The sequence below is a fragment of the Thunnus maccoyii genome, chromosome 11 (genome assembly GCF_910596095.1).
Source record: "Thunnus maccoyii chromosome 11, fThuMac1.1, whole genome shotgun sequence".
Classification (NCBI taxonomy): Eukaryota; Metazoa; Chordata; class Actinopteri; order Scombriformes; family Scombridae; genus Thunnus; species Thunnus maccoyii.
In genome coordinates, this window is record NC_056543.1 from 23,532,635 (window position 1) to 23,550,094 (window position 17,460).

A 17,460-nucleotide genomic window follows, 5' to 3' on the forward strand; every position below is an offset into this window, starting at 1 on the left:
CAGTAAATTGTATTTTGAAATGAATGAAACAAGACTAACAAACTCCAGCAGCTCTGTGAGGCTGTGCTTGTGTACAGAGGTGCTCAAAGCTAGCTAAATGCTAACATGCTCATAATGACAAAACATGCTGATGTTTACCATGTAAATCATCTTAGCATGTGAGCATGCTAACAGTTGCTAATTACCACAAAGCATAGCTGAGGCTGCTGAGAATGTTAAATTAGTTTTGCAGAAATTTGGTCATAAACCAGCAAACCTGATGATGGCGCTACAGTAGATGAAAAGACAGGATCACCGAAGTTACAGCTCATCCTGAAGGAGGCTGTTTACCAAATGTCATAGCAATTCATCATCAATTCATTTCACTAAAAAAAAAAAAAAAACACAAGTGTCAACCTCATGGTGGTGTTAAAGGAAAAGTCACCAAAGTCAAGTTGTTAAGATGTTTAACTGGTGAAAAGATCAAAATCTATAGTTGAACATCTGCATTTACACTGAACACATCTGAATTCATCATAGGGCTGGGTGATATGGACGAAATCAAATATCACAATATTTTTGACCAAATACCTCAATATTGCGACAGCATTGTGGAGATGACTATTGGTGCTTTCACAAAATATTTACACAAAGAGATTTTTGATAAATAATCATCAGTAATGTGGACATAATGACTTAGTGGTTAAAGGCAAAAAACAGAACAGCTAGAAGAGTCTGGTAAGTTCAGAAAATTACATCATTTTACTTAAATGCAGCCTTTAAAACCAAGAAAAGACAACACTTATGTCATTCATGATATCGATACATTACCCAGCCCTAATTCATAACATAACATCAGACCTGGTGTGTTATTTAATTCATAATCTTTCAGCTTCAATCATGCATTCATGTAGGTTTGCATAAATTCAACGTATCTTTAGTCCTTACAACTGAAATAAAAAGTGCAAAAACAGAATCTGGGAAATCAATGCTAAAAACCTCAAATGCATAAAACACAGTCCAGATGCTGAAATAATAAACATCACCTCTCATGCTTTTCAATAGCTTGTGTTCTCAGCCTGTATGAAAGCTGCAAACCAGCTACTAAATGGACCTCGTGGGGTTTTTTGTGAGATTGTTTTCTCAGCTGCTGTTTCAAGGGTCAAGAATGAACATTTGCTCCTACTTCTCAAATGTGGAATATTCCTGTTTTTCCTCACTTTTTATTGTTAATATCTTTGGCTTCTAACTGTTAGTTGGGATGAAACAGGCTCTGGGAACATTTTCAGTACCTTTTGAAAAAGGCACAATCAAATAATCAAAAGAGAAAATCGCCAGATGAATCAATTAATTGCAACCTTGGATCTGGGCGAAGGCAAAGGCACCTCTTCATATGTAATCCCCATATACGGAGGCTTCATTGGCAGATGCCAATACTCAAAGTTATAGTAAAGGTAGAAGCTCTTCTCCAACACAACCTTTTTATAAGCCTCCAACAGGCTGATGGCAAAGTCTATATACGACTGGTGCGGTCTGAATGTGTGGTAAAATTCGCGGATGTCCACCGCCAGATTCTTCAGCGAAGGCTGTCCAAATATGGTGCTGTCATTGCCGAGGTAGGTGGGCTCTCCGCTGTACAAGTAGATCTTGGTGTAGTTGGTTTGCGATCGGCTGGACAGTTCAGCTCCTAGCTCAGTCAGTTTCTTGTATGTGCGGTGGACAAACTGGGAGCAGTCATAAGATTCGAACCACACTGTGGCATTGGGACTGGGGTCGGAAAGCACTGTCCACGTCTCATAGTAGATCCCAGTCTCGTTGTCGTCCTGGACCCACTGGGCCATCTCATTGAACTGGCTCCCTGGAGAAAGAGAGAAAAAACATTTTAATACCAGCGGACAGAAGTCCAAAAAATATATCATTTGGAGGGTGTAAATATAAATTTTCCAACTGAAACAAGTCAGACTGGCTAGACTGAGTGGCTATTTTCTAGATCTAACCCATTTATTTCATGGTCATGGGAGGTTGGAGCTCTTCCCAGAATGCACTGGGCAAAAAGGCATGGAAAACAGGTTAGTCCATGTCACACAGTCCCACCACCTGAGATGCACATCTTTGGGGGGGTGGAAGGAAAAGAAACAGACAGCTCCTGCTACCAAAGACCAGGACTCCAACCCGCAACCTTTATGCTGCGAGACCACTTAGCTACTGTGTCTTTGCCTTTACTGAACCCTTTCATTACAACAGAAGACGTAAATCTTTCAAATGCAGCACAAATATACCATTTCATGTTTAAAAAAAGGCAAAGTCATTTCTCAAGACAGCTAGGCACTGTAGTTTTTAGAAAATGTTACTCAAATAGGAGTATATGGTGCATTTGTTTGGGACTAGTTTCAGCCGTGGATTAATACACATTATAGCGCTCCAGTTAGTGTGAGTGACTCGTTTAATCTTTTTTGGACAACAATGGAGCTCTATGGCAGACAGGAAGAAGCTATGTCAGGTTTCAGCTACCAAGGAAACGTGTTAGTAATTAAATTCATTGTTGGTTTTGCTCTTTTTACAGGATTTGTTGAAAAGAAGAAAAAAAATCTGAATATCGTCTTTTTTTCCTCAGATTTCTGACCTGAAATTCATAATTCCTCTTGACCTCTATGAGCAAAGAAGATTACACATGTGAAGTCTTACCACTGATTTCTCCTATTTTCTCCAAGGTGCCATTTTGTGACCAGTGTATGTCATCGATGCCTTCAAAGAAGCAGGCGGCTCCCTGGTTGCACCAGAAAGGTGCGTACTTCTCCGGTCTTATGTGAGGGAAGGTGCAGTTACCCAGCTGAAACAGCTCGTACCACTCCATAGTGTAGTTGGCCCCCGTAATAGAACTGCTGAACCCGATAGCATCATGCATGATATGCTGCGAACCAAGAAGACACATTTTATTGCCTGTTAGGAATGTGTTTCTGCGTGTGTGTGTGTGTGTGTGTACGTAGGGGGGAAGTGTACAGCTGTGTTTCTATAAATAAAGTCGCACAGCTGCACTTCCATTATAACAGTAATACCACATTAAATTAGATAATCTGCATCACATATCACATGTTTTACCATACATATGCCACAATTACCAAGAATATAATAATAAACCACACAACCAATACTTCTCCTAGAGTTGGCTAAGTAACATAATTTTTCTCTCCATACTTAAATATAATTATTTCCACTGACAGCATCTGTTATACTTTATCAGTTATGATGCTGAACTGATGCAATAACCACTAATTTGTTTTTTCAATTTAATTTCACAACCACAATCGTTTTTTTTTAATAAACCGCAAATAAATAATTAATCTTTCCTTTATTTAGCCAAAAAGGTCCCACTGAGATACCAGATCTCTTCTTCCAGGGAGTCCTGGTAAGTATAATCATAGAGTAAGTGTATGTATATAGTTTTCTTTTAAATTCTGGTCTGAACTACAACATATGAACAACATATTTCATTCACCTTTCATTTGTTTTGTTTTTGTTTTGTAGTCCAAAACTCAATAATGAGTCAAAAACTTAACTATCAGTGAACAGGAAGTTTATGTATCTTGAACACCAGGCGGTTTGTCACATTTCTACAGACTCTAACCTGTGTGTCTGTGTACACGTTTCACTGGTACAACAGAAGGATTAATGTACTTACATATTTCCCCAGCAAATCTCCATACTTGAATTCCCACACAGGAGTTTGCATTCGATAAACTGAGATGACATCTGTGTCCCACATGGCGGGAATCCGTCCGTCCCGGTCACCGGTGGGGCAGAACGGGTAGAGAGCTTCACAGTATGAGTCCACATCGGGGCGACTATCAAACCGTCTGTTGATGACATGAGAGCATGCCAGCACCAAGGAGAGTTTAAACCACTACTCAAGCTTTTCTGAGACATGATTAACCAGTATTATGTTAATAAAGTTCTTATTCAGTCCAAAAAAGGAAGAATACTGGTTTCTTAAATAAACAAAGAGTTTTATAAATCTGAACAACTGTGTGTAACTGTGTAAATGTAAGTTTACTGAAACAGAGAGCCTGAAAAATCTACTTGGTTGATGTTGAAACCCATTATCATAAAGCTGTTTTTTTATTGAATATGGTAACAGGGTTCTCACACATAAAAAAAGTAAAGAAATCCCAAACAACCAAAACAAAGGCTTCCACCTCCAATTTACATTTTGTAAACTTAGAAGACAGATCAGTCATGAACTTCTGTAAAAAATATCTTTTTCACATGTCTTTATGATTGTGTCACATGATTTCTGCAAGTAAATAAAAATTGCCCTATATGGATCAAGAGAAATAATCTTTGTCATTACATAAACAGCAATCACTATTGTCATCCTAACCCAGAACTACTGTTGCACGAAATACTGGTCAGCATCTCCTAAATTGCATTTCCTGACAACGCTCAGAAATGCTTCAGAGTCCAAAGCTTCCAGAGTCACGTGAACGCACCAGGCATATGTCTGCAAGTTGACAAGTTAACTATTGTCTGTTATTACTGAGTGTGACACACTGATGATGCCTGAATTTCATAAAAATGTCTAGTTAACAGTTCAGGGAAAAGTCCAGAACAGGCACAAAGCGAGTTTAAACTGGGTTTGTTTGACGAAGATAGAGAGTAAATAGTAACTGTATGTAGTAACTTCAGTGAGTTTCAGAGGTTGACGGTACCTGTAGGGAACCGGCCACTGCCGGCTGGACTGAGCACCGACATGAAGAAACAGCAGCAAGTTTAAACACACAAACGCCTCCGTGTGAAACATCATGTCAGACAGAAAATACACGAAGTCACACAGATAGCTTTCTCATGATTCTTCCCTCCGAGCGGACTTCCTCATTACTGGTCACATGACGGTTTTGTTTATGAAATGAGATCACATGACTAAAGCAGACAGGATTGCGGCATTCGTATGATGTCGGAATAATCGGAAAAATTACATCCCAACTGGGAAAATTCACGTGAACGCCCCCTCAGGTCAAGCATTTACCCTGATAACAAGTCAGGTAAAATAATGTTTTGGTGCTTTTAGGGAATGTAATGCTGCAGCAACAAGTCTGGGACAAAATGCAACACGTTTTATTTGTAGCGTCCATTGTAGCTCATGAACCCACCGAAGTCATAAGAACGACTTCCCAACTCCGGAAATGGGGCCATCCGAGGAGCACGTGAACGCGCTCCTGTCGAAAACTAATTGACAAAACTGTAAATAAATAAATAAATAGGAAAAATACAAACGTATCTTTCTATTTGAAAGTGTCATGGAACAAAAAGCAACGAAATTTATGTCAAATTGAAATAATCAATACAGTATAATATACATTCTTCTGGAAACTTCATTCTGACTTTGTGAAATGTAAACAGTAGATATAAATATTTAATGTTACACCGTTTAAGTAAGTCCAAATTACTATTTGTTTTCATTTTTAATTATTTATCATATTTATTGTATATTATATTTATTTTTATTGACACGTAGGAGTTTACAGGTTGGCTTTTGAAACTCTTTTTAAATTTAATTTAGTAAATCATATTTTATTTGATATTTATTTCACTCTCCAGTAATGCATTCTCTACATGTTCATACATTTCTTTACTTGAATTACAATCTGTTTATTAATACAATTTTGTCAACATAAATAACAAAAAGTAAGAAATAATCATTTAAAACCATGCTAATGGAATTTATAAACAATTAAAGATTGTAAATATTAATTACGACCAGTTTTTACCCGTTTTAATGGTTTTTGCACAATTTAATCGAGTTAATCACAATAGTATCTCCACTTAAGGCCCACTTACTCACTTGTTTTGGGGCTCTCGACCATATCACATAGTCATCAGCGGAGGGAGTTGAAGATGAACTGAAACTAAACGTTTGTGGATGAGATGTTCTGAAAGTGGTCACAATAATGGGAAGTTTATAAACCTCAGTCCCATGACAACTGCTGAAAGCGCACCTGCTCAGACGAAAACCAGTGTCATATGGTCGAAAGCCCCAGAGGAAGCGAGAAAGTGGACTGACTATTTTTGTTAGTTGCTATTTTCAAGGTCAGGAATGAAATGTAAAGCCTTGTAGGCAAAAGATTAAAGAGTATCAATATAGATGAATAATTGAATAATAAAAATATAATTGTGCCTTTTACTTTACTATAAGTTTCCTTATTTGTTAAATTGGAGAAAAAATGACATTAAAGATCAAAGTTGGTCCTCTAGGTATCTTTTTATAAGGAGGCAGCAGTGCTCAGGTTTGTGCAGAGGATGGCAGTGACGCGCCAAGGAGGCTGAACACAAGCTGACATTTAAAACCCAGAGGAAGAAGAAGTAGACAAGTCTTTCTATTAAATCTTTCTTTGACCAAAATGAGAACCATCAGCTGATCACAAAATCAGTTATACAGTTCCTGCATGATTCAGGGTTATATATGAAAATAAAAGTGTGATTGTGTCAGTTAAGTGTTTGTCCTGCGGAGGGCAGCAATGCACCTAGTAGCCGCTAAACTGTCATAATCCTACCAGAAGAAGAAGAGGAAACTGACAGTCCGCCATGCTCACCCTGCTGCACCACTGTGGTCGCAACTTGCTGACATTCAGCACGATTCAGGCAGTGAATAAAAGTTACTACACGACACAGATGGGTAAACGAGTGGCTGTGGTGTTGGCGGGCTGCGGAGTTTATGACGGCAGTGAGATCCACGAAGCCTCCGCTGTCCTGGTCCACCTCAGCAGAGGAGGTGCAAGTGTAAGTTAGAGACGGTTTGATCCGCAAGTACTCATACAGAATATGTGTGTGTGTGTGTGTGTGTGCGTGTGTGTTAGATGCTGACTGCATTTCCATCATAGTTGCAATGGGTGTCACTCTTTCCATATTTTCAGATCATTTCTTTATAGAGAGACGGAGAGAGAGATGCGCATGCACTCATACACGATACCACTATAGCCTACTTTAGGCATGACAGTCATGTAATAGTTAAATAGTAACTTAGCGGTCGACCCTCCATCACGCACGCGCACTCACGCACGCGGTGAGCCCAGGCTTCATAAACAAGCCGCTGCCACTTTGTTGCTCAGTGTTTCCACTGATCCCACATCTGTGTACGTGTGTGAGTGTGTGAGAGTGAATGTGTGATAGGGGTATGTGTACACTAAACAGAGCTCAGTTTCAGTTTTGATTAAGACATCTACTTTGTGCATGACACAAGTAATTTTTCCAACAGTTGTTTACAGAAGGATTATCTCACTTATAATTACCTATATAACAATCCCAATGGGTCAGAAGTTTACATACAGTAAGTTTACTGCCTTTAAACAACTTGGAAAAGTCCAGTAAAATGGTGTCATGGCTTTAGAAGCATCTGATGGCTAATTGACATCATGTGAGTTGATTGGAGATGTACCTGTGGATGTATTTTAAGGTCTACCGTCAAACTCAGTGCCTCTTTGCTTGACATTATGAGAAAATGAAAAGAAATCAGCCAAGACCTCAGAAAAAATGTGGATCTCCACAAGTTTGGTTCATCCTTGGGGTCAATTTCCAAACTCCTGAAGGTACCACGTTCATCTGTATAAACAATAGTACACGTACGTACAAGTATAAACACCATGGGACCACACAGCTGTCATGCCACTCAGGAAGGAGACGCGTTCTGTCTCCTAGAGATGAACGTACTTTGGTGTGAAAAGTGCGAATCAATCCCAGAACAACAGCAAAGGACCTTGAGAAGATGCTGGAGGAAACCGGTACAAAAGTATCTATATCCACTGTAAAACGAGTCCTATATCGACATGGCCTGAAAGACCGCTCATGAGAAAGAAACCACGGCTCCAAAACCGCCATATAAATAAGACAGACTACAGTTTGCGACTGCACATGGTGGACAAAGATCTTACTTTTTGGAGAAATGTCCTCTGGTCTTATGAAACAAAAATTGAAGTTTGGCCATAATGACCATCATTATGTTTGGAGGAAAAATCATCCCAACTGTGAAGCATAGTGGTGGCAGCATCATGTTGTGGGGTACTTTGCTGCAGGAGGGACTGGTGCACTTCACAAAATAGATGGCATCATGAGGAAGGACAATTATGTGGATATATTGAAGCAACATCTCAAGACGTAAACTGGGAAGTTAAAGCTTGGTTGCAAATGGATCTTCCAAATCGACAATGACCCCGAGCATACTTCCAAAGCTGTGGCAAAATGGCTTAAGGACAACAAAGTCAAGGTATTGGAGAGGCCATCACAAAGCCTTGACCTCAATCCGATAGAAAATTTGTGGGCAGAACTGAAAAAGCGTATGAGCAAGGAGGCCTACAAACCTGACTCAGTTACACCAGTTCTGTCAGGAGGAATGGGCCGAAATTGCAGCAACTTATTGTGAGAAGCTTGTGGAAGGCCACAAAACGTTTGACCCAAGTTAAACAATTTAAAGGCAATGCAACCAAATACTGAGTGTATGTGAACTTCTGACCCACTGGGAATGTGATGAAAGAAATAAAAGCTGAAATAAACTATTCTCTCTACTATTCTGACATTTCACAATCTTAAAATAAAGAAGTGATCCTAACTGACCTAAGACAGGGAATGTTTACTAGGATTAAATCGTTTAAACATTATAATGAAGCAAATGTCTGATTTGTGATTGTGGGCTATTTAAATGTACTTTTTTTCTTTTTAAATTATGCAATTTTGCAAAATAAGTATAAATGTAAGAATGGGACTTAGATGTATACTGCTGAAATAAGTAGTTGATTATTCAATTAATCAATTACCAATAATTATGTCAATTTATTATCATTTAAGTCAACAAAAAATCATTTATCTTCTTCCATTTGAGGATTTACAGACTAAAGAGTAAATCAAAAAAGGGCCAACAGATTAATCAGTAATGAAAATAACAATTACTTGCAGTCCTAAAGGAACTTGTTGTTTCCCTGAGCCAGTCCTTACCTTTTGCTGTTCTACTCTGCAGGTAAACATGTTTGCTCCCAACATTGACCAGATGCATGTGGTGAATCACCTGAAAGGCGAACCATCTGAGGAGAAGAGAAACGTGTTGGTGGAGAGCGCCAGGCTGGCCCGTGGAAACATCCAGGACCTGTCTAAACTCAGTGTCGCAGACCACGATGCTGTCATATTCCCAGGTTCAGTCATAACAACAAGACAGCCTGCTCCCTTACCACGAAGATCTTAATGTTGTGTTGTTACATGCCTCACCCATTCAGTCTAAATACACTGAAAAGAAAGTTCTTCAGGGTGGAGATAATTTTAAAATACTGTGAATTTTCTTTTTGCTCTACCTGATTGAGCACTTGGCTTCTGTGTTTCTTTTCCCTCTAAACACAGATCTGCTTAGTTAGTTATTCTTCAAATTAATCTAATTTTTATAATGTTTTTCAGGTGGTTTCGGGGCAGCGAAGAACCTGTGTACATGGGCAGTGCAGGGGAAGGACTGCTCTGTTAACGCTGAGGTCAAGGCCGCGCTGCAGGCGTTCCACGGCGCGGGCAAACCCATCGGCCTCTGCTGCATCTCACCTGTGCTGGCTGCCAAGGTGTTCCCTGGCTGTGAGGTCACTGTCGGTGTGGAGAAGGATGACAAGTGAGTCTCACTCCAGATATATGTTCCGCTTTACTGCAGGAACAGGACAACATTACTGAAAGACATCTGACTAGAGAAAAAATAAATAAAACAGCAGTCAGATGATCATCCAGGCTTTAAATAAACTCCCGGGTTAGTCAAACGTATTCAGTAAATGATGACAAATGTTAAAATTATTACCAGAAACTGTCTGTAAACATCCATCACAGTTTACACAACCACTTCCTTCTTGCCATATTTGTGCATGCAGTTTTTCCTGATTACCGTAATTCTGCGCGTGCTCATTTTTGGTTTTACTTTCCAAATAAAGCAGTTTAGTCAGATCATCTGAAGGCTTCGGTTTCTTTCCCTGTTGGACTTTTTTTTTTTTAGCAATATTTCCCGATTTCAGAATACACTTTGGTCATTACAATAAAAATGATCACGAATAAGTCCCAAGTTAATAACAATAAATTCTCAAAAATAATCATTTTAAGTGTCCAGAGCTGTAAAAACCACCTTTAAGCAGCTGAACATTGTGTGGCTCTGCTATCTCTCTTTCCCTCAGGTACCCGGACACTACTGACACCGCGGCAGCCATCAACCAGCTGGGGTGCAAGCACGTGAGTAAAAGTGTCAGCGAGAGCCTCGTGGACGACAAGAACAAGCTGGTTACCACCTGTGCCTTCATGTGCAACGCGCCGATCCACGAGATATTTGATGGAATTGGAACGATGGTGAAGGATGTGCTGAAGCTTGCCTGATTCTATTAATACTGAAAAGGCGCTGGAAACAGAAAGCAAAAAAAAAAAAAAGCGTTTTAGGCAGTAGATCATTGCTAAACCAATGTGTTACACCTTGATCAGAAGCACTTCCAGATACAAAATATACATATTTGCAGTAGTTATGTTAGACAACATGGTCTGATTTTACAGGTTTATCTATTATTTTGCAATAATCTCAGTTTAACTCAATCTTACTAGATTATATTGTGATGCAGTGGATCAGTCTCATGATTTCAATGTTGATGTAAATGTGGAAAATAAACAAGTATGATATTGTACAGAGAAACTGCAATAAAATAAAAAAACTTCACATTTTTCAGTTCACTTTATTTCAGTCTTGTTGTAAAATATCTACAACATTATATTGATTTCATCCCTGAGCATGCCACATGGAAAACATCAATACATTACATACATAAGGCTTCAAAAATTTGCTGTATTGGCTTCATAAAATACTGTATTATCACATAATCCTTGCGCTGTATAGCTGCTTATGTTGAGCACTTGTCATTCTCAGATATGAACCTAAGGATGAGCATTCTCTCTCTCTCTCAATGTTTCCTATCACATCTATCACCCCCTCCACTCCCTCTGAGCACAGCACTGAGGAGGCATTTACAGTAAACTTCTCCACCAGGTCTTCATGACTCAGTGGCTTCCTCCAGTGGCCATAAAAGGTATCACACCTGGCTGCATAGTTCTGCCCCTGATCGGTTTCTATCTCAACCTCACAGTACATCTTGTCAAAGCTGGGCTGGTTATCTCTCGGTGTCTCCACCCTGACTTTGGACAGGAGCTCCCTCAGAGCAGGCCGGCTAATTTGAGCTTCGTTGAATGAAGCCACTGTCACTTTGTCATCCAGCAGGGCAGAGCAGGCATTGAACTGAAATGAGTGCCTGGCCTGGTGCTCTGTGGCAGGTAAGGGGCAGTCAATGTACTTGGATGGAGGCACTCGAAGTGTGACCTGTCTGATCTGGCTGAGATCAAAGTTACCAGCTGTGTTTTCAAACTTTTCGCGGGCTGCCAGAGCCGCATCCACAACCCAGTGCATCCCCAAATGAGCAGGAATACGCTTGAAGGCAATGTCCTGATCTTCAAGAATCCATTTAAAGCCGCCGGCACCAGGATCTGCCATTGCTGAAGGACTGTAGTCTTTGTAGTAAACCCCAAACCCACAGTCCATATCCAGGATGGCTGGATTCCCCTCCAGTCCCATCTGGGCCAGCTGAGCGGCCTCCAGGCCTCTCCGAGCAGCATTTCCTATGTGGAGAGGTTTGGTTTGTGTGGCCGCGTTGGCCAAGGGAGCCCCAGCAGAGGAGGCTGCGATTGCCAAAGCATGAATGCACTGTGCAGGGGACAGACCGAGGAGCTTAGCCGAGGCCGCAGCGCTGCCCATCACACCAACAACACTGGGAGGGTGGAATCTGACAGTGTTGGGAAAGAGGAAGAAAGATGACATTAGGTTCTGTTCAAGTTTAATCAACAATCAAATCAAATCAGATTAGTCAGGTAGACAACTATTTGATACTTGATTAATCTTTAAAGTCATTTTTCAAGCATAAGCGCCAAACATTCTCTGGCTCCAGCTTCTCAAATTTAAGGCTTTGCTGCTTCATTTTTTTGGATTTTGGACTATTGGTCGGACAAAACAAGCAATTTGAAGACATCACCTTGGGCTTTAAAAAAAAATTGCAGGCATTTTAAAAAAATTTTTTTTTACTATTTTCTGACATTTTACAGACAAATAAATCTTAGTTGCAGTTCTAGCTCACAGCATTCAGAAACCATATTTGAAAACCTCAACAACAACTTTTCTGTTCAAAATAATCCACAGACCTTGCTGTGACCAGTTTTACTTGAACCTACTTTCTACCAAAGAAATAGTCCCTACAAAAAATGTTGACAGTGAGGTGTGTGGATTATGCAGGGATGTCGCAGTTGATTTTTTTTTTTTATGTCATTTGTTATTGCTGTGACTACCACAAACTAAAAGTTATTCACCACCACTAAAACCTCCAATAAAACCAGAACTATCAGCATTGGTAGATACCACTAGGGGTAGGTGTTGTACTTTTTGTAATTTAGGTGAATCAGCCCTTTAATGCTGAAATACTTCCAGTGCACATATACTTTCATTTGGACAGAAAATGTGCACATTGACTGAGCCCAGAACTCACCTTTCAGGGATGTTGTAGGCCTCCCTGGAGAACCTCATGAGTCTGCCCTGCACCTCGATGCCAATGTTGAAGGCCAGCAGCAGTTCTAGACCAGAGCGCTGGCTGGGCAGTGCCTCTGCCAGAGCCAGCAGTGCAGGTAGCACAGCACCAGAGGGATGAGTAGCAGGGTGCCAAGTGTCGTCAAAGTCCATGGAGTGAACCTAGTATCACCAGACAATGTGACAGAACCAGTGATGAAAGGTTAAACCAGACACGTGCCACGTTGTCTACTTGTTATGCTTTTATTTGATCTTATTTATGACTTATTTATTATGCTTACCGCGATGCCATTGACGAAAGCAGCATAATTAGGAGGAAGGGATATTTCTGATTTGCCCCAGACGCTGCTATTCTCCTCTGATTGAAACGACTGCAATCAGGAAAATGAATATGAGGGTCAGCTTGGATATAACTCTGAATTCTAGTGAAGTTCCCAGTTTCCAACAGACAAAATTCAGAACAAATTGCAGCATAAATGTAATTATATCAACTAGTTTGTCCATTAATGAAGTACAGGAAATAGACTACTAATGTAAACATCTAATGGAAAAGGAAAACAATTAACCATAATCACAAACATTGCACAAAAAACACATGTTGAGAACCTAAGATGAGCCATTACTGTAACAGTGTATACAATCCTACTTTTCATTACTTCAAAATCTTTTTCATTAAGTGTTCTTTATATTATTTCTCCACATACTATCATGGCTTACTGTACCTGGCTGTACTTGAGAGCCTTGTTGAAGACAGCTGTCCTGGTTCCCAAAAGCCCAACACCCAGGGTGTCCAGCATCATCCTTTTGCTCCTGTTAATCACACCATCTGTCAGCTGAGTGGTGCTGAGGGCATGGATAGCAGCTCCAAAGCTCTCTGTAATACCCTGGAAAGGTGAAACAGGGCCAGTCAGTCCCAAACTAAAGAACAAACCTCCACAGAGAGACTACAGTTGTTAAGCATCTAGACATTTTTAATATGTTGCATCTAGTTGTCTTTAAACCCAAACATACGCTCCAAAAGTTGTTTAAATCAAATCTTAAAGAGTGAAATGCTGAGAATACAGTATGTGACTATAGAAGAGAATAGCAGCACCTTGCGTAGCATTGTCGTAGCTCAACAATGTCTTCAAATGACAAAACATGCCAGTACAGCTGCCTTTTATATGTAATTACTTGTCTGAGGGCTTGTCCGTCAAATTTCCAAAGTGGCAAAAGTTCACCATGAGGAGAAGTAGGAACTTTCACAATGACTGCATGCTGTCTTTGATTCATTTCCCCCCTGTTTGTGGCGTGTGTTAAATACTTGAACTTGAAAGCTACATGCAGCTTTAGATATCAAAGAACTTGCACAAGACATCTTGTGGTTGTCTTGTTGTAAATAGCGGAATTAAAAATTATAAATCATCACAATGGACTCATGCGGTGTTTTGTTGGCTGTTTTTTTAGCCAGTATGACTGTGAGAATACAGATTTAACTTTTTGTGGTAAAAATAACTGTGGTCAAAGCAATATCTACTGTCTTCTGCAAATAGTTTCTTTTTAAGATGGACAGACAATGGAAATTCATTTGTCTGCTATGGGAAGTTGTGAACGGGGAAATAACAGAAACTGTTTTCCAACAGTTGGGGAAGTAATCGATGATTCTTAGTTGTGATTTTACAAAAAGTTTATGATGAATGGTCAGGAGCACCCTTCTGTTTAATCAAACACCTACATCGTTACCTAAATGCATAGCTATTATTTAATTATTCTTGTGGTGTGAAAACACACTTTCCAAGACTGAGGGATAAAAAAAAAAATAGAAAAAGAAAAAAATCAATTTACAGCCACTTTTACTCTTTGTGATTTTCTTCATTTATGCACATCAGAAGCTACATTACACATTTGAACTGTGTGCCTCCTTTCTAGCTGCCTTTATGCTGGTTTTATATGTGCCTTTAACATCTTTAATCCCACTTTTTATTTTATGTATTAATACATGTATGCTACCTTTGTGAGGACCAATGGTGAGAATTTTAAAGGATAGGTTCACATTTTTCAAGTCTTCTTAAAACAATAGTGAGTTGCTGTAATTATTCCTCCTGTTCAAAATGACTATCAGAAAATCTTCTCCAAATGCACTTTCAATGTAAGTGATGGGAGCCAAAATCCACAGTCATTGTTTTAAGTAAAAATGTATTTCATAGTTAATCTGAAAATAATTTGAGGCTTCAGCCTTCTGAGTTAGTCAAATAAAGTGGATATCTTCCACAGTTACAGTCTTTTTGGTAAAAATGTCCCTCTTTGTGTCTCGACGGACAATGTTTTCCTGTTCAGCTGCAGTGGAAGGATAGTAAGCACTAAAGAGACTGTAACTTTAAAAGATATTGACTTGATTTGACTACATTGGGTGGCTAAAGCTACTTATTAGCTTCATATAAAATAAACATTTAAATACACACTGGACTTTGGGACCTGACAATTTTTTAAAGACAGACATGATTAATTTAGGCCTTGAGAGTGTAAATTTTTACCAGTCCTTTACTTCTCCAAAGGACTGCTCGAGGGTCAAGACTGTGTGTGTGTGTGTGTGTGTGTGTGTGTGTGTGTGTTAGAGAGAGAGATGCTGGCTGCATTTCCATCAGAGTTGCAATGGGTGTCACTCTTTCCATATTTTCAGACCATTTCTTTATTTTAAACTTGGGATAACTTAATGTCTGTATGTAGTCTTATGGGTTTGTGAAAACCCAACATAATTAATTTAATGAATTAAATTCTCATCAGAGGGTGGAGGGTTAAATTTTATGCCAAACACAGCAGGAAACAAATAGCACATAATCAAATATTGGCGCTTGCTTTAAATGATGCTGGAGAGACAACACACGGATTTTCTCTCCATCTCTCTGTGCGTGTGCGTGCGTGTGTGTGTGTGTGTGTGTGTGTGTGTGTGTGTGTGTGAGAGAGAGAGAGAGAGAGAGAGAGAGAGAGAGAGAGAGACGCGCATGCACTCATACACCAGACCACTACAGCCCACTTTAAACAAGACAGTCATGTAATAGTTAAATGTTAATTTAGCAGTCGACCCGCCATCACGCACGCGCACTCACGCACGTGGTGAGCCCAGGCTTCATAAACAAGCCGCTGCCACTTTGTTGCTCAGTGTTTCCACTGATCCCACATCAGTGCAGAGAAGATGGCACTGGCTGACATAGAGCGCGCAGGGTCCAACTGCGGTGACTCGGGCTCCCCGTTTTCAGAGATTATTGAGTTGAATGTCGGCGGGCAGGTCTATGTAACCAGACACAAAACTCTCATCGCCGTCCCAGACTCGCTACTGTGGACCATGTTCAACAAGAAGACACCCAAGGAGCTGGCGAGAGACAGCAAAGGGCGCTTCTTCCTGGACCGGGACGGCTTCTTGTTCCGCTACATCCTAGATTATCTCCGGGACCTGAACTTGGTCCTCCCGGACTACTTCCCCGAGAAAAGTCGACTGCAGAGGGAGGCTGACTTTTTCCAACTGCGGGACCTTGCGAAACGCCTCAGCCCCCGCATGAGTAAGGACAACTCAATCAGCGAGGAGATCGGCCAGAGTGACACCGAGGAAGGTGCGCAGCAGTGCGGCGCTTCTGGCGCCATGGAGACTTTACGCACCGTGTCAGTCAGCGGAGCCATGCGCTCCCCCTCTCTGGACTCTAGAAAGTCGGGCTATATCACGATTGGATACCGCGGCTCGTACACCATTGGCAGAGACATCCAAACCGACGCCAAATTCAGAAGAGTGGCGCGCATCACGGTTTGCGGGAAGACCTCCCTGGCCAAAGAAGTGTTTGGGGACACGCTAAACGAGAGCAGAGACCCGGACCGGCCCCCGGAGAGATACACATCCCGGTACTATCTGAAGTATAATTTTCTAGAGCAGGCATTTGACAAGCTGACAGAGGCGGGCTTCCACATGGTGGCCTGCAGCTCCACAGGCACCTGTGCCTACACCAGCAATGATCCAAACGAGGACAAAATTTGGACAAGCTACACCGAATATGTCTTCTGTCGGGACAACTAACAGTAAACTAGTCATGTAATGTTGATGTATTACATAGACATTTCAAAATCTAGAGGGGAATGTCTTTAAAAAGTATTATTTTCGCTGTGTTGAATGGTATTTGTAAAGGGCGAGTGACTGCAAAATATTGCAAGATAGCCAGATATCAGTATTGCCACTTCTGAGGTTAACCAGAGACATAAAATGCCCCCAAAATAGATTTTAAAAACAATTTACACAAACTTTTTTTTTTCTGAAGATTATGCAATTTGGATGTTAAAAGTGAGCAGAGAACAGTTTGAGTTGACACACTCATCAGAAGCTCTATGGCATGGAAAACACCATCATCTCAATCTCATAGAACTGCATGTCAATGTTTCAGTCATATCTGACTCAGTGTGTCACTGTGTGAACTGAGCGGCATCCAAGAACAGACAAGCAGCGATTAGTATTCAGTGTCATTGTAACTTCTAGGCTTGCTTGATCACTGTTTGGCCAACTTTGTATTATCTAATAGGCACTCATAGCAGATCTATCACTGACATGATTGTAAGTGTATGTGCTTGCTTGGTAGAGTTGTATTTGTTAAACCTGTTCAGATGAAATAAAATCTTCTACCATGTTATTCTCAGCCCTTTGACGATCGTCATATCTTCTTAACTTCTGCGCATGGTGCTCATTGTAACAAAACCCTGGCGATCATCTCCACCTCCAACCTTTTAAAAGCTTACTCAATGGGGAATCAAAGAGTCAGCCTCAAAGAGATGTGCCCTACCCCGGCACCTCAGCCCATCATAGCACTGACGCTGCCAGCTCAACAACATCTGTCACACTATTTTAACCCAGAAGAACA

At 40.5% G+C, this 17,460-nt stretch overlaps 4 protein-coding genes across 4 annotated transcripts; 2 read left to right on the forward strand and 2 right to left on the reverse strand.

The window, feature by feature from the left end:
• Window positions 1-429: 429 nt before the first annotated feature.
• Window positions 430-4,868, reverse strand: cln5 (CLN5 intracellular trafficking protein). Its single transcript, XM_042425819.1, has 4 exons — window positions 4,686-4,868; window positions 3,659-3,833; window positions 2,665-2,890; window positions 430-1,837 (listed from the first exon to the last, which is right to left on the reverse strand). The coding sequence occupies exons 1-4, from the start codon at window positions 4,778-4,780 to the stop codon at window positions 1,323-1,325; spliced, it is 1,011 nt and encodes a 336-aa protein (XP_042281753.1). The 5' UTR covers window positions 4,781-4,868; the 3' UTR covers window positions 430-1,322.
• Window positions 4,869-6,481: 1,613 nt separating this feature from the next.
• On the forward strand, window positions 6,482-10,681 carry zgc:162944 (uncharacterized protein LOC569993 homolog). Its single transcript, XM_042425821.1, has 4 exons — window positions 6,482-6,753; window positions 8,981-9,152; window positions 9,409-9,607; window positions 10,155-10,681. The coding sequence occupies exons 1-4, from the start codon at window positions 6,559-6,561 to the stop codon at window positions 10,348-10,350; spliced, it is 762 nt and encodes a 253-aa protein (XP_042281755.1). The 5' UTR covers window positions 6,482-6,558; the 3' UTR covers window positions 10,351-10,681.
• An 81-nt stretch (window positions 10,682-10,762) lies between these two features.
• Window positions 10,763-15,730, reverse strand: acod1 (aconitate decarboxylase 1). The gene is made up of 5 exons (XM_042425818.1): window positions 15,677-15,730; window positions 13,309-13,470; window positions 12,868-12,957; window positions 12,549-12,748; window positions 10,763-11,795 (listed from the first exon to the last, which is right to left on the reverse strand). The coding sequence occupies exons 2-5, from the start codon at window positions 13,384-13,386 to the stop codon at window positions 10,835-10,837; spliced, it is 1,329 nt and encodes a 442-aa protein (XP_042281752.1). The 5' UTR covers window positions 13,387-13,470; window positions 15,677-15,730; the 3' UTR covers window positions 10,763-10,834.
• kctd12.1 (potassium channel tetramerisation domain containing 12.1) lies at window positions 15,630-17,238 on the forward strand. Its single transcript, XM_042425820.1, has one exon. The coding sequence runs from the start codon at window positions 15,759-15,761 to the stop codon at window positions 16,626-16,628; it is 870 nt and encodes a 289-aa protein (XP_042281754.1). The 5' UTR covers window positions 15,630-15,758; the 3' UTR covers window positions 16,629-17,238.
• Window positions 17,239-17,460: the final 222 nt, after the last annotated feature.